Source organism: Oncorhynchus masou, chromosome 7 (genome assembly GCF_036934945.1).
Source record: "Oncorhynchus masou masou isolate Uvic2021 chromosome 7, UVic_Omas_1.1, whole genome shotgun sequence".
Taxonomy (NCBI): domain Eukaryota; kingdom Metazoa; phylum Chordata; class Actinopteri; order Salmoniformes; family Salmonidae; genus Oncorhynchus; species Oncorhynchus masou.
Window position 1 is genome coordinate 7,708,631 of NC_088218.1, and position 13,771 is coordinate 7,722,401.

Below are 13,771 nucleotides of genomic sequence, written 5' to 3' on the forward strand. Positions count from 1 at the left end.
TATGTATATACTGTATTCTAGTCATGGTTCATCCTGCTGTCCACTTCATATATATATACTGTATTCTAGTCCATCCTATATAACTACTGCTGTCCACTTCATATGTATATACTGTATTCTAGTCATGGTTCATCCTGCTGTCCACTTCATATGTATATACTGTATTCTAGTCATGGTTCATCCTGCTGTCCACTTCATATGTATATACTGTATTCTAGTCATGGTTCATCCTGCTGTCCACTTCATATGTATATACTGTATTCTAGTCATGGTTCATCCTGCTGTCCACTTCATATGTATATACTGTATTCTAGTCATGGTTCATCCTGCTGTCCACTTCATATGGATATACTGTATTCTAGTCAAGGTTCATCCTATATAACTACTGCTGTCCACTTCATATGTATATACTGTATTCTAGTCATGGTTCATCCTGCTGTCCACTTCATATGGATATACTGTATTCTAGTCATGGTTCATCCTGCTGTCCACTTCATATGGATATACTGTATTCTAGTCATGGTTCATCCTATATACCTACTGCTGTCCACTTCATATATATATACTGTATTCTAGTCATGGTTCATCCTGCTGTCCACTTCATATGTATATACTGTATTCTAGTCATGGTTCATCCTATATAACTACTGTTGTCCACTTCATATGTATATACTGTATTCTAGTCATGGTTCATCCTATATACCTACTGCTGTCCACTTCATATGTATATACTGTATTCTAGTCATGGTTCATCCTGTTGTCCACTTCATATGTACATACTGTATTCTAGTCATGGTTCATCCTATATAACTACTGCTGTCCACTTCATATCTATACTGTATTCTAGTCATGGTTCATCCTATATACCTACTGCTGTCCACTTCATATATATATACTGTATTCTAGTCATGGTTCATCCTGCTGTCCACTTCATATGTATATACTGTATTCTAGTCATGGTTCATCCTATATAACTACTGCTGTCCACTTCATATGAATATACTGTATTCTAGTCATGGTTCATCCTATATAACTACTGCTGTCCACTTCATATGAATATACTGTATTCTAGTCATGGTTCATCCTGTTGTCCACTTCATATGTATATACTGTATTCTAGTCATGGTTCATCCTATATAACTACTGCTGTCCACTTCATATCTATACTGTATTCTAGTCATGGTTCATCCTATATAACTACTGCTGTCCACTTCATATGTATATACTGTATTCTAGTCATGGTTCATCCTATATACCTACTGCTGTCCACTTCATATATATATACTGTATTCTAGTCATGGTTCATCCTGCTGTCCACTTCATATGTATATACTGTATTCTAGTCATGGTTCATCCTATATAACTACTGCTGTCCACTTCATATATATATACTGTATTCTAGTCATGGTTCATCCTATATAACTACTGCTGTCCACTTCATATCTATACAGTATTCTAGTCATGGTTCATCCTATATAACTACTGCTGTCCACTTCATATATATATACTGTATTCTAGTCATGGTTCATCCTATATAAGTACTGCTGTCCACTTCATATCTATACAGTATTCTAGTCATGTTTCATCCTATATAACTACTGCTGTCCACTTCATATGTATATACTGTATTCTAGTCACAGTTCATCCTGCTGTCCACTTCATATGTATATACTGTATTCTAGTCATGGTTCATCCTATATAACTACTGCTGTCCACTTCATATGTATATACTGTATTCTAGTCATGGTCCATCCTATATAACTACTGTTGTCCACTTCATATGTATATACTGTATTCTAGTCATGGTTCATCCTATATAACTACTGCTGTCCACTTCATATATATATATATATATATATATATATATATACTGTATTCTAGTCATGGTTCATCCTATATAACTACTGCTGTCCACTTCATATCTATACAGTATTCTAGTCATGGTTCATCCTATATAACTACTGCTTCCACTTCATATCTATACAGTATTCTAGTCATGGTTCATCCTGCTGTCCACTTCATATATATATACTGTATTCTAGTTCATCCTATATAACTACTGCTGTCCACTTCATATGTATATACTGTATTCTAGTCATGGTTCATCCTATATAACTACTGCTGTCCACTTCATATGGATATACTGTATTCTAGTCATGGTTCATCCTGCTGTCCACTTCATATATATATACTGTATTCTAGTCCATCCTATATAACTACTGCTGTCCACTTCATATGTATATACTGTATTCTAGTCATGGTTCATCCTGCTGTCCACTTCATATGTATATACTGTATTCTAGTCATGGTTCATCCTGCTGTCCACTTCATATGTATATACTGTATTCTAGTCATGGTTCATCCTGCTGTCCACTTCATATGGATATACTGTATTCTAGTCAAGGTTCATCCTATATAACTACTGCTGTCCACTTCATATGTATATACTGTATTCTAGTCATGGTTCATCCTGCTGTCCACTTCATATGGATATACTGTATTCTAGTCATGGTTCATCCTGCTGTCCACTTCATATGTATATACTGTATTCTAGTCATTGTTCATCCTATATAACTACTGCTGTCCACTTCATATGAATATACTGTATTCTAGTCATGGTTCATCCTGTTGTCCACTTCATATGAATATACTGTATTCTAGTCATGGTTCATCCTGCTGTCCACTTCATATGTATATACTGTATTCTAGTCATGGTTCATCCTGCTGTCCACTTCATATGTATATACTGTATTCTAGTCATGGTTCATCCTATATACCTACTGCTGTCCACTTCATATATATATACTGTATTCTAGTCATGGTTCATCCTGCTGTCCACTTCATATGTATATACTGTATTCTAGTCATGGTTCATCCTATATAACTACTGCTGTCCACTTCATATGAATATACTGTATTCTAGTCATGGTTCATCCTGTTGTCCACTTCATATGAATATACTGTATTCTAGTCATGGTTCATCCTGCTGTCCACTTCATATGTATATACTGTATTCTAGTCATGGTTCATCCTGCTGTCCACTTCATATGTATATACTGTATTCTAGTCATGGTTCATCCTATATAACTACTGCTGTCCACTTCATATATATATACTGTATTCTAGTCATGGTTCATCCTATATACCTACTGCTGTCCACTTCATATATATATACTGTATTCTAGTCATGGTTCATCCTGCTGTCCACTTCATATGTATATACTGTATTCTAGTCATGGTTCATCCTATATAACTACTGCTGTCCACTTCATATGAATATACTGTATTCTAGTCATGGTTCATCCTATATAACTACTGCTGTCCACTTCATATGTATATACTGTATTCTAGTCATGGTTCATCCTGTTGTCCACTTCATATGTATATACTGTATTCTAGTCATGGTTCATCCTATATAACTACTGCTGTCCACTTCATATCTATACTGTATTCTAGTCATGGTTCATCCTATATAACTACTGCTGTCCACTTCATATCTATACTGTATTCTAGTCATGGTTCATCCTATATACCTACTGCTGTCCACTTCATATATATATACTGTATTCTAGTCATGGTTCATCCTGCTGTCCACTTCATATGTATATACTGTATTCTAGTCATGGTTCATCCTATATAACTACTGCTGTCCACTTCATATATATATACTGTATTCTAGTCATGGTTCATCCTATATAACTACTGCTGTCCACTTCATATCTATACAGTATTCTAGTCATGGTTCATCCTATATAACTACTGCTGTCCACTTCATATATATATACTGTATTCTAGTCATGGTTCATCCTATATAAGTACTGCTGTCCACTTCATATCTATACAGTATTCTAGTCATGTTTCATCCTATATAACTACTGCTGTCCACTTCATATGTATATACTGTATTCTAGTCACAGTTCATCCTGCTGTCCACTTCATATGTATATACTGTATTCTAGTCATGGTTCATCCTATATAACTACTGCTGTCCACTTCATATGTATATACTGTATTCTAGTCATGGTCCATCCTATATAACTACTGTTGTCCACTTCATATGTATATACTGTATTCTAGTCATGGTTCATCCTATATAACTACTGCTGTCCACTTCATATATATATATATATATATATATATATATATATATATACTGTATTCTAGTCATGGTTCATCCTATATAACTACTGCTGTCCACTTCATATCTATACAGTATTCTAGTCATGGTTCATCCTATATAACTACTGCTGTCCACTTCATATCTATACAGTATTCTAGTCATGGTTCATCCTGCTGTCCACTTCATATATATATACTGTATTCTAGTTCATCCTATATAACTACTGCTGTCCACTTCATATGTATATACTGTATTCTAGTCATGGTTCATCCTATATAACTACTGCTGTCCACTTCATATGGATATACTGTATTCTAGTCATGGTTCATCCTGCTGTCCACTTCATATATATATACTGTATTCTAGTCCATCCTATATAACTACTGCTGTCCACTTCATATGTATATACTGTATTCTAGTCATGGTTCATCCTGCTGTCCACTTCATATGTATATACTGTATTCTAGTCATGGTTCATCCTGCTGTCCACTTCATATGTATATACTGTATTCTAGTCATGGTTCATCCTGCTGTCCACTTCATATGGATATACTGTATTCTAGTCAAGGTTCATCCTATATAACTACTGCTGTCCACTTCATATGTATATACTGTATTCTAGTCATGGTTCATCCTGCTGTCCACTTCATATGGATATACTGTATTCTAGTCATGGTTCATCCTGCTGTCCACTTCATATGTATATACTGTATTCTAGTCATTGTTCATCCTATATAACTACTGCTGTCCACTTCATATGAATATACTGTATTCTAGTCATGGTTCATCCTGTTGTCCACTTCATATGAATATACTGTATTCTAGTCATGGTTCATCCTGCTGTCCACTTCATATGTATATACTGTATTCTAGTCATGGTTCATCCTGCTGTCCACTTCATATGTATATACTGTATTCTAGTCATGGTTCATCCTATATACCTACTGCTGTCCACTTCATATATATATACTGTATTCTAGTCATGGTTCATCCTGCTGTCCACTTCATATGTATATACTGTATTCTAGTCATGGTTCATCCTATATACCTACTGCTGTCCACTTCATATGTATATACTGTATTCTAGTCATGGTTCATCCTGTTGTCCACTTCATATGTACATACTGTATTCTAGTCATGGTTTATCCTATATAACTACTGCTGTCCACTTCATATCTATACTGTATTCTAGTCATGGTTCATCCTATATACCTACTGCTATCCACTTCATATATATATACTGTATTCTAGTCATGGTTCATCCTGCTGTCCACTTCATATGTATATACTGTATTCTAGTCATGGTTCATCCTATATAACTACTGCTGTCCACTTCATATGTATATACTGTATTCTAGTCATGGTTCATCCTATATAACTACTGCTGTCCACTTCATATGTATATACTGTATTCTAGTCATGGTCCATCCTATATAACTACTGTTGTCCACTTCATATATATATACTGTATTCTAGTCATGGTTCATCCTATATAACTACTGCTGTCCACTTCATATCTATACAGTATTCTAGTCATGGTTCATCCTATATAACTACTGCTGTCCACTTCATATATATATACTGTATTCTAGTCATGGTTCATCCTATATAACTACTGCTGTCCACTTCATATCTATACAGTATTCTAGTCATGGTTCATCCTATATAACTACTGCTGTCCACTTCATATCTATACAGTATTCTAGTCATGGTTCATCCTATATAACTACTGCTGTCCACTTCATATATATATACTGTATTCTAGTCATGGTTCATCCTATATAACTACTGCTGTCCACTTCATATGTATATACTGTATTCTAGTCATGGTCCATCCTATATAACTACTGTTGTCCACTTCATATGTATATACTGTATTCTAGTCATGGTTCATCCTATATAACTACTGCTGTCCACTTCCATATATATATATATATATATATATACTGTATTCTAGTCATGGTTCATCCTATATAACTACTGCTGTCCACTTCATATCTATACAGTATTCTAGTCATGGTTCATCCTATATAACTACTGCTGTCCACTTCATATCTATACAGTATTCTAGTCATGGTTCATCCTGCTGTCCACTTCATATATATATACTGTATTCTAGTTCATCCTATATAACTACTGCTGTCCACTTCATATGTATATACTGTATTCTAGTCATGGTTCATCCTATATAACTACTGCTGTCCACTTCATATGGATATACTGTATTCTAGTCATGGTTCATCCTGCTGTCCACTTCATATATATATACTGTATTCTAGTCCATCCTATATAACTACTGCTGTCCACTTCATATGTATATACTGTATTCTAGTCATGGTTCATCCTGCTGTCCACTTCATATGTATATACTGTATTCTAGTCATGGTTCATCCTGCTGTCCACTTCATATGTATATACTGTATTCTAGTCATGGTTCATCCTGCTGTCCACTTCATATGTATATACTGTATTCTAGTCATGGTTCATCCTGCTGTCCACTTCATATGTATATACTGTATTCTAGTCATGGTTCATCCTGCTGTCCACTTCATATGGATATACTGTATTCTAGTCAAGGTTCATCCTATATAACTACTGCTGTCCACTTCATATGTATATACTGTATTCTAGTCATGGTTCATCCTGCTGTCCACTTCATATGGATATACTGTATTCTAGTCATGGTTCATCCTGCTGTCCACTTCATATATATATACTCTATTCTAGTTCATCCTATATAACTACTGCTGTCCACTTCATATGTATATACTGTATTCTAGTCATGATTCATCCTGCTGTCCACTTCATATGGATATACTGTATTCTAGTCATGGTTCATCCTGCTGTCCACTTCATATATATATACTCTATTCTAGTTCATCCTATATAACTACTATACTCTATTCTAGTTCATCCTATATAACTACTGCTGTCCACTTCATATGTATATACTGTATTCTAGTCATGGTTCATCCTATATAACTACTGCTGTCCACTTCATATGTATACACTGTATTCTAGTCATGGTTCATCCTGCTGTCCACTTCATATGTATATACTGTATTCTAGTCATGGTTCATCCTGCTGTCCACTTCATATATATATACTCTATTCTAGTTCATCCTATTTAACTACTGCTGTCCACTTCATATGTATATACTGTATTCTAGTCATGGTTCATCCTGCTGTCCACTTCATATGGATATACTGTATTCTAGTCATGGTTCATCCTGCTGTCCACTTCATATGTATATACTGTATTCTAGTCATGGTTCATCCTATATAACTACTGCTGTCCACTTCATATGAATATACTGTATTCTAGTCATGGTTCATCCTGTTGTCCACTTCATATGAATATACTGTATTCTAGTCATGGTTCATCCTGCTGTCCACTTCATATGTATATACTGTATTCTAGTCATGGTTCATCCTGCTGTCCACTTCATATGTATATACTGTATTCTAGTCATGGTTCATCCTATATACCTACTGCTGTCCACTTCATATGTATATACTGTATTCTAGTCATGGTTCATCCTGCTGTCCACTTCATATGTATATACTGTATTCTAGTCATGGTTCATCCTATATACCTACTGCTGTCCACTTCATATATATATACTGTATTCTAGTCATGGTTCATCCTGCTGTCCACTTCATATGTATATACTGTATTCTAGTCATGGTTCATCCTATATAACTACTGCTGTCCACTTCATATGTATATACTGTATTCTAGTCATGGTTCATCCTATATAACTACTGCTGTCCACTTCATATGTATATACTGTATTCTAGTCATGGTCCATCCTATATAACTACTGTTGTCCACTTCATATATATATACTGTATTCTAGTCATGGTTCATCCTATATAACTACTGCTGTCCACTTCATATCTATACAGTATTCTAGTCATGGTTCATCCTATATAACTACTGCTGTCCACTTCATATATATATACTGTATTCTAGTCATGGTTCATCCTATATAACTACTGCTGTCCACTTCATATCTATACAGTATTCTAGTCATGGTTCATCCTATATAACTACTGCTGTCCACTTCATATGTATATACTGTATTCTAGTCATGGTTCATCCTATATAACTACTGCTGTCCACTTCATATATATATACTGTATTCTAGTCATGGTTCATCCTATATAACTACTGCTGTCCACTTCATATGTATATACTGTATTCTAGTCATGGTCCATCCTATATAACTACTGTTGTCCACTTCATATGTATATACTGTATTCTAGTCATGGTTCATCCTATATAACTACTGCTGTCCACTTCATATATATATATATATATATATATACTGTATTCTAGTCATGGTTCATCCTATATAACTACTGCTGTCCACTTCATATCTATACAGTATTCTAGTCATGGTTCATCCTATATAACTACTGCTGTCCACTTCATATCTATACAGTATTCTAGTCATGGTTCATCCTGCTGTCCACTTCATATATATATACTGTATTCTAGTTCATCCTATATAACTACTGCTGTCCACTTCATATGTATATACTGTATTCTAGTCATGGTTCATCCTATATAACTACTGCTGTCCACTTCATATGGATATACTGTATTCTAGTCATGGTTCATCCTGCTGTCCACTTCATATATATATACTGTATTCTAGTCCATCCTATATAACTACTGCTGTCCACTTCATATGTATATACTGTATTCTAGTCATGGTTCATCCTGCTGTCCACTTCATATGTATATACTGTATTCTAGTCATGGTTCATCCTGCTGTCCACTTCATATGTATATACTGTATTCTAGTCATGGTTCATCCTGCTGTCCACTTCATATGTATATACTGTATTCTAGTCATGGTTCATCCTGCTGTCCACTTCATATGTATATACTGTATTCTAGTCATGGTTCATCCTGCTGTCCACTTCATATGGATATACTGTATTCTAGTCAAGGTTCATCCTATATAACTACTGCTGTCCACTTCATATGTATATACTGTATTCTAGTCATGGTTCATCCTGCTGTCCACTTCATATGGATATACTGTATTCTAGTCATGGTTCATCCTGCTGTCCACTTCATATATATATACTCTATTCTAGTTCATCCTATATAACTACTGCTGTCCACTTCATATGTATATACTGTATTCTAGTCATGATTCATCCTGCTGTCCACTTCATATGGATATACTGCATTCTAGTCATGGTTCATCCTGCTGTCCACTTCATATATATATACTCTATTCTAGTTCATCCTATATAACTACTATACTCTATTCTAGTTCATCCTATATAACTACTGCTGTCCACTTCATATGTATATACTGTATTCTAGTCATGGTTCATCCTATATAACTACTGCTGTCCACTTCATATGTATACACTGTATTCTAGTCATGGTTCATCCTGCTGTCCACTTCATATGGATATACTGTATTCTAGTCATGGTTCATCCTGCTGTCCACTTCATATATATATACTCTATTCTAGTTCATCCTATATAACTACTGCTGTCCACTTCATATGTATATACTGTATTCTAGTCATGGTTCATCCTATATAACTACTGCTGTCCACTTCATATTTAAATACTGTATTCTAATCATGGTTCATCCTATATAACTACTGCTGTCCACTTCATATGTATATACTGTATTCTAGTCATGGTTCATCCTATATAATTACTGCTGTCCACTTCATATGTATATACTGTATTCTAGTCATGGTTCATCCTGCTGTCCACTTCATATGTATATACTGTATTCTAGTTCATCCTATATAACTACTGCTGTCCACTTCATATGTATATACTGTATTCTAGTCATGGTTCATCCTGCTGTCCACTTCATATGTATATACTGTATTCTAGTCATGGTTCATCCTATATATCCTATATAATTACTGCTGTCCACTTCATATGTATATACTGTATTCTAGTCATGGTTCATCCTGCTGTCCACTTCATATGTATATACTGTATTCTAGTTCATCCTGTATAACTACTGCTGTCCACTTCATATGTATATACTGTATTCTAGTTCATCCTATATAACTACTGCTGTCCACTTCATATGTATATACTGTACTCTAGTCATGGTTCATCCTGCTGTCCACTTCATATGTATATTCTATATTTTAGTCAAACATTTTGAGATTTCCATTCCCAAGTACAACATTTTCCATCAACATAGAACTGCCAAAGGGGGAGGAGTTGCAATCTACTGCAGAGATATCCTGCAAAGCTCTGTCATACTTTCCAAGTCTAGGCCCAAACAGTTCGAACTTCTAATTTTTAAAATGAATCTCTCCAGAAATAGTCTCTCACTGTTGCCGCCTGTCATAGACCCCCAGCTGTGCCTGGATAACACATGTGAATTGATCGCCCCCATCTAACTTCAGAGTTCATTCTGTTAGGTGACCTAAACTGGGATATGCTTAACAGTCCTACAATCTAAGCTAGATGCCCTCAATCTCACACAAATCACCAAGGAACCCACCAGGTACAACCATAAATCCGTAAACATGGGCACCCTCATAGATATTATCCTGACCAACTTGCCCTCCAACTACACCTCTGCTGTTTTCAACCAGGATCTTAGCGATCACTGCCTCTTTGCCTGCATCCGCTATGGGTCCGCGGTCAAACGACCACCCCTCATCACTGTCAAACGCTCCCTAAAACACTTATTCGAGCAGGCCTTTCTAATCGACCTGGCCCAGGTATCCTGGAGGATATTGACCTCATCCCGTCAGTCGAGGACGCCTCATCGTTCTTGAAAATATTAAATAAGCATGCCCCTTTCAAAACTGCAGAACTAAGAAAAGATATAGCCCTTGGTTCACTCCAGACCTAACTGCCCTTGACCAGCACAAAAACATCCTGTGGCGGACTGTAATAGCATCGAATAGTCCCCGCGATGCAACTGTTCAGGGATGTCAGGAACCAATACACGCAGTCAGTCGGGAAAGCAAAGGCTAGCTTTTTTCTCCCAACCCCGGCCAACAGCTTCGCACCCCTCGCAGCTACTTGCCCGAGCCTCCCCAGCTTCTCCTTCACCCAAATCAAGATTGCAGATGTTCTGAAAGAGCTGTAAAACCTGGACCCGGACAAATCAGCTGAGCTAGACAATCTGGACCCTCTCTTTCTAAAATGATCCGCCGCCAATGTTGCAACCCCTATTACCAGCCTGTTCAACCTCTCTTTCGTATAGTCCAGGATCCCTAAAGATTGGAAAGCTGCCGCGGTCATTCCCCTCTTCAAAGGGGGTGACACTCCAGACCCAAACTGTTATAGACCTGTATCCATCCTGCCCTGCCTCTCAAAAGTCTTCGAAAGCCAAGTTAATAAACAGATCACTGACCATATTACTGTTGGAGCTAGAAACACAAGCATATTGCTAGGTATTACTGTTGGAGCTAGAAACACAAGCATATTGCTAGGTATTACTGTTGGAGCTAGAAACACAAGCATATTGCTAGGTATTACTGTTGGAGCTAGAAACACAAGCATATTGTTGGAGCTAGGAAACACACGCATATTACTGTACTGTTGGAGCTAGAAACACAAGCATATTGTTATGTATTACTGTTGGAGCTAGAAACACAAGCATATTGCTAGGTATTACTGTACTGTTGGAGCTAGAAACACCAGCATATTGCTAGGTATTACTGTACTGTTGGAGCTAGAAACACAAGCATATTGCTAGGTATTACTGTACTGTTGGAGCTAGAAACACAAGCATATTGTTATGTATTACTGTTTACTGTACTGTTGGAGCTAGAAACACAAGCATATTGTTATGTATTACTGTTGGAGCTAGAAACACAAGCATATTGTTATGTGTTACTGTACTGTTGGAGCTAGAAACACAAGCATATTGCTAGGTATTACTGTTGGAGCTAGAAACACAAGCATATTGTTAGGTATTACTGTTGGAGCTAGAAACACAAGCATATTGCTAGGTATTACTGTTGGAGCTAGAAACACAAGCATATTGCTAGGTATTACTGTTGGAGCTAGAAACACAAGCATATTGCTAGGTATTACTGTTGGAGCTAGAAACACAAGCATATTGTTAGGTATTACTGTTGGAGCTAGAAAAACAAGCATATTGCTAGGTATTACTGTTGGAGCTAGAAACACAAGCATATTGCTAGGTATTACTGTTGGAGCTAGAAACACAAGCATATTGTTATGTATTACTGTACTGTTGGAGCTAGAAACACAAGCATATTGTTAGGTATTACTGTTGGAGCTAGAAAAACAAGCATATTGCTAGGTATTACTGTGAGAATACACATAAAACTGGACCTTATAATCATGCATGTTGGTACTTACATCAGATATTTTCTTAAAGACAGCTTTATGTGAAACTGCAAGTTGATGAGAAAAGATAAACAACCCAGTGAAAGAAGGAGAGAAAGAGAGACGGCATGAAAGGCGTGGGGGTCTGGTTCTTACCTTTCTTTTGGGCTTCTTCACATCGATGTCTTTGTCTGTCGGGGAACAATAACGAGTTAATGACACAATCATGATGACGGTTCAGTGTTACACAGAACGCCAACGAAGAGTGTGGTTAGTAGATAACTTTGTTTAAAGGTGGATTCCACCTCATCATATACCAATACAGCAATGGCTGCTCACATTCAAGGAAATGGTTTAGGGAGTTCATTTTATATATATATAATGTATTGTATGAATCCTATAAATGTAAATAATATAAAATTAATGAGGAAAAATTTAATCGCGCAAATTGACCAAACACCTAATCAATGATAAAACGATCCAAAATGATAATTCTTCAGTACAGCAAAATATAATTAGCATTAATTAGTAGAATTAATAGTTTACAAACATTTGTATTTTTTTGCCAAGTCAATTATTATAAATAGCTAATTGTCTACATTAAATTGTGAAAGAAACATTTAGAAATATTCCCAAAGATGCTGTGATCCCCTGGGAGAGGATGGAGTTGTATCCAGTATTCTCCTCTCACCCACCTGTCATGGCTGAGTTGAGAAGACTCCGAGTCTCTGTTCAATATCCTTCACAAGGGGAGTAAAGAGTCCAGAAGGGTTATGGTTAGTATATCAGGAAGTATCTCCCTCTGATCCCGAGGACGACTCTGCATGGGGCTTTGTAACCTGTCCCCCAGCGGAGCCCTCACCTCCCACAATGCACCTCCCACTGGACTGGTACAGAACCTGTCCCCCAGCGGAGCCCTCACCTCCTGCACAATGCACCTCCCACTGGACTGGTACAGAACCTGTCCCCCAGCGGAGCCCTCACCTCCCGCACAATGCACCTCCCACTGGACTGATACAGAACCTGTCCCCCAGCAGAGCCCTCACCTCCCGCACAATGCACCTCCCACTGGACTGGTACAGAACCTGTCCCCCAGCGGAGCCCTCACCTCCTGCACAATGCACCTCCCACTGGACTGATACAGAACCTGTCCCCCCACTGGACTGGTACAGAACCTGCCCTCACCTCCCACAATGAACCCTCCCACTGGACTGTGCCCTGTCTTTATGGTGCCTTGTGCCACAACACCAGAGGAGAGGTGGGACAGGTCAAATATGGGGGTGGGAGTCAGGAGGCAGAGATACAGGTACAGAACTATATTGAACAGAATAAGC

At 37.0% G+C, this 13,771-nt stretch overlaps 1 protein-coding gene across 1 annotated transcript in view; it reads right to left on the minus strand.

Moving 5' to 3' along the window:
- LOC135543146 (solute carrier family 15 member 1-like) overlaps positions 1-13,462 on the minus strand; it is a 109,801-nt gene extending 96,339 nt beyond the window's left edge. The window contains 2 exon segments of the mRNA XM_064970226.1: positions 12,594-12,628; positions 13,133-13,462. Of these exon segments, the coding sequence (XP_064826298.1) occupies positions 12,594-12,628; positions 13,133-13,139 (42 nt within the window). The 5' untranslated portion in view covers positions 13,140-13,462.
- Positions 13,463-13,771: the final 309 nt, after the last annotated feature.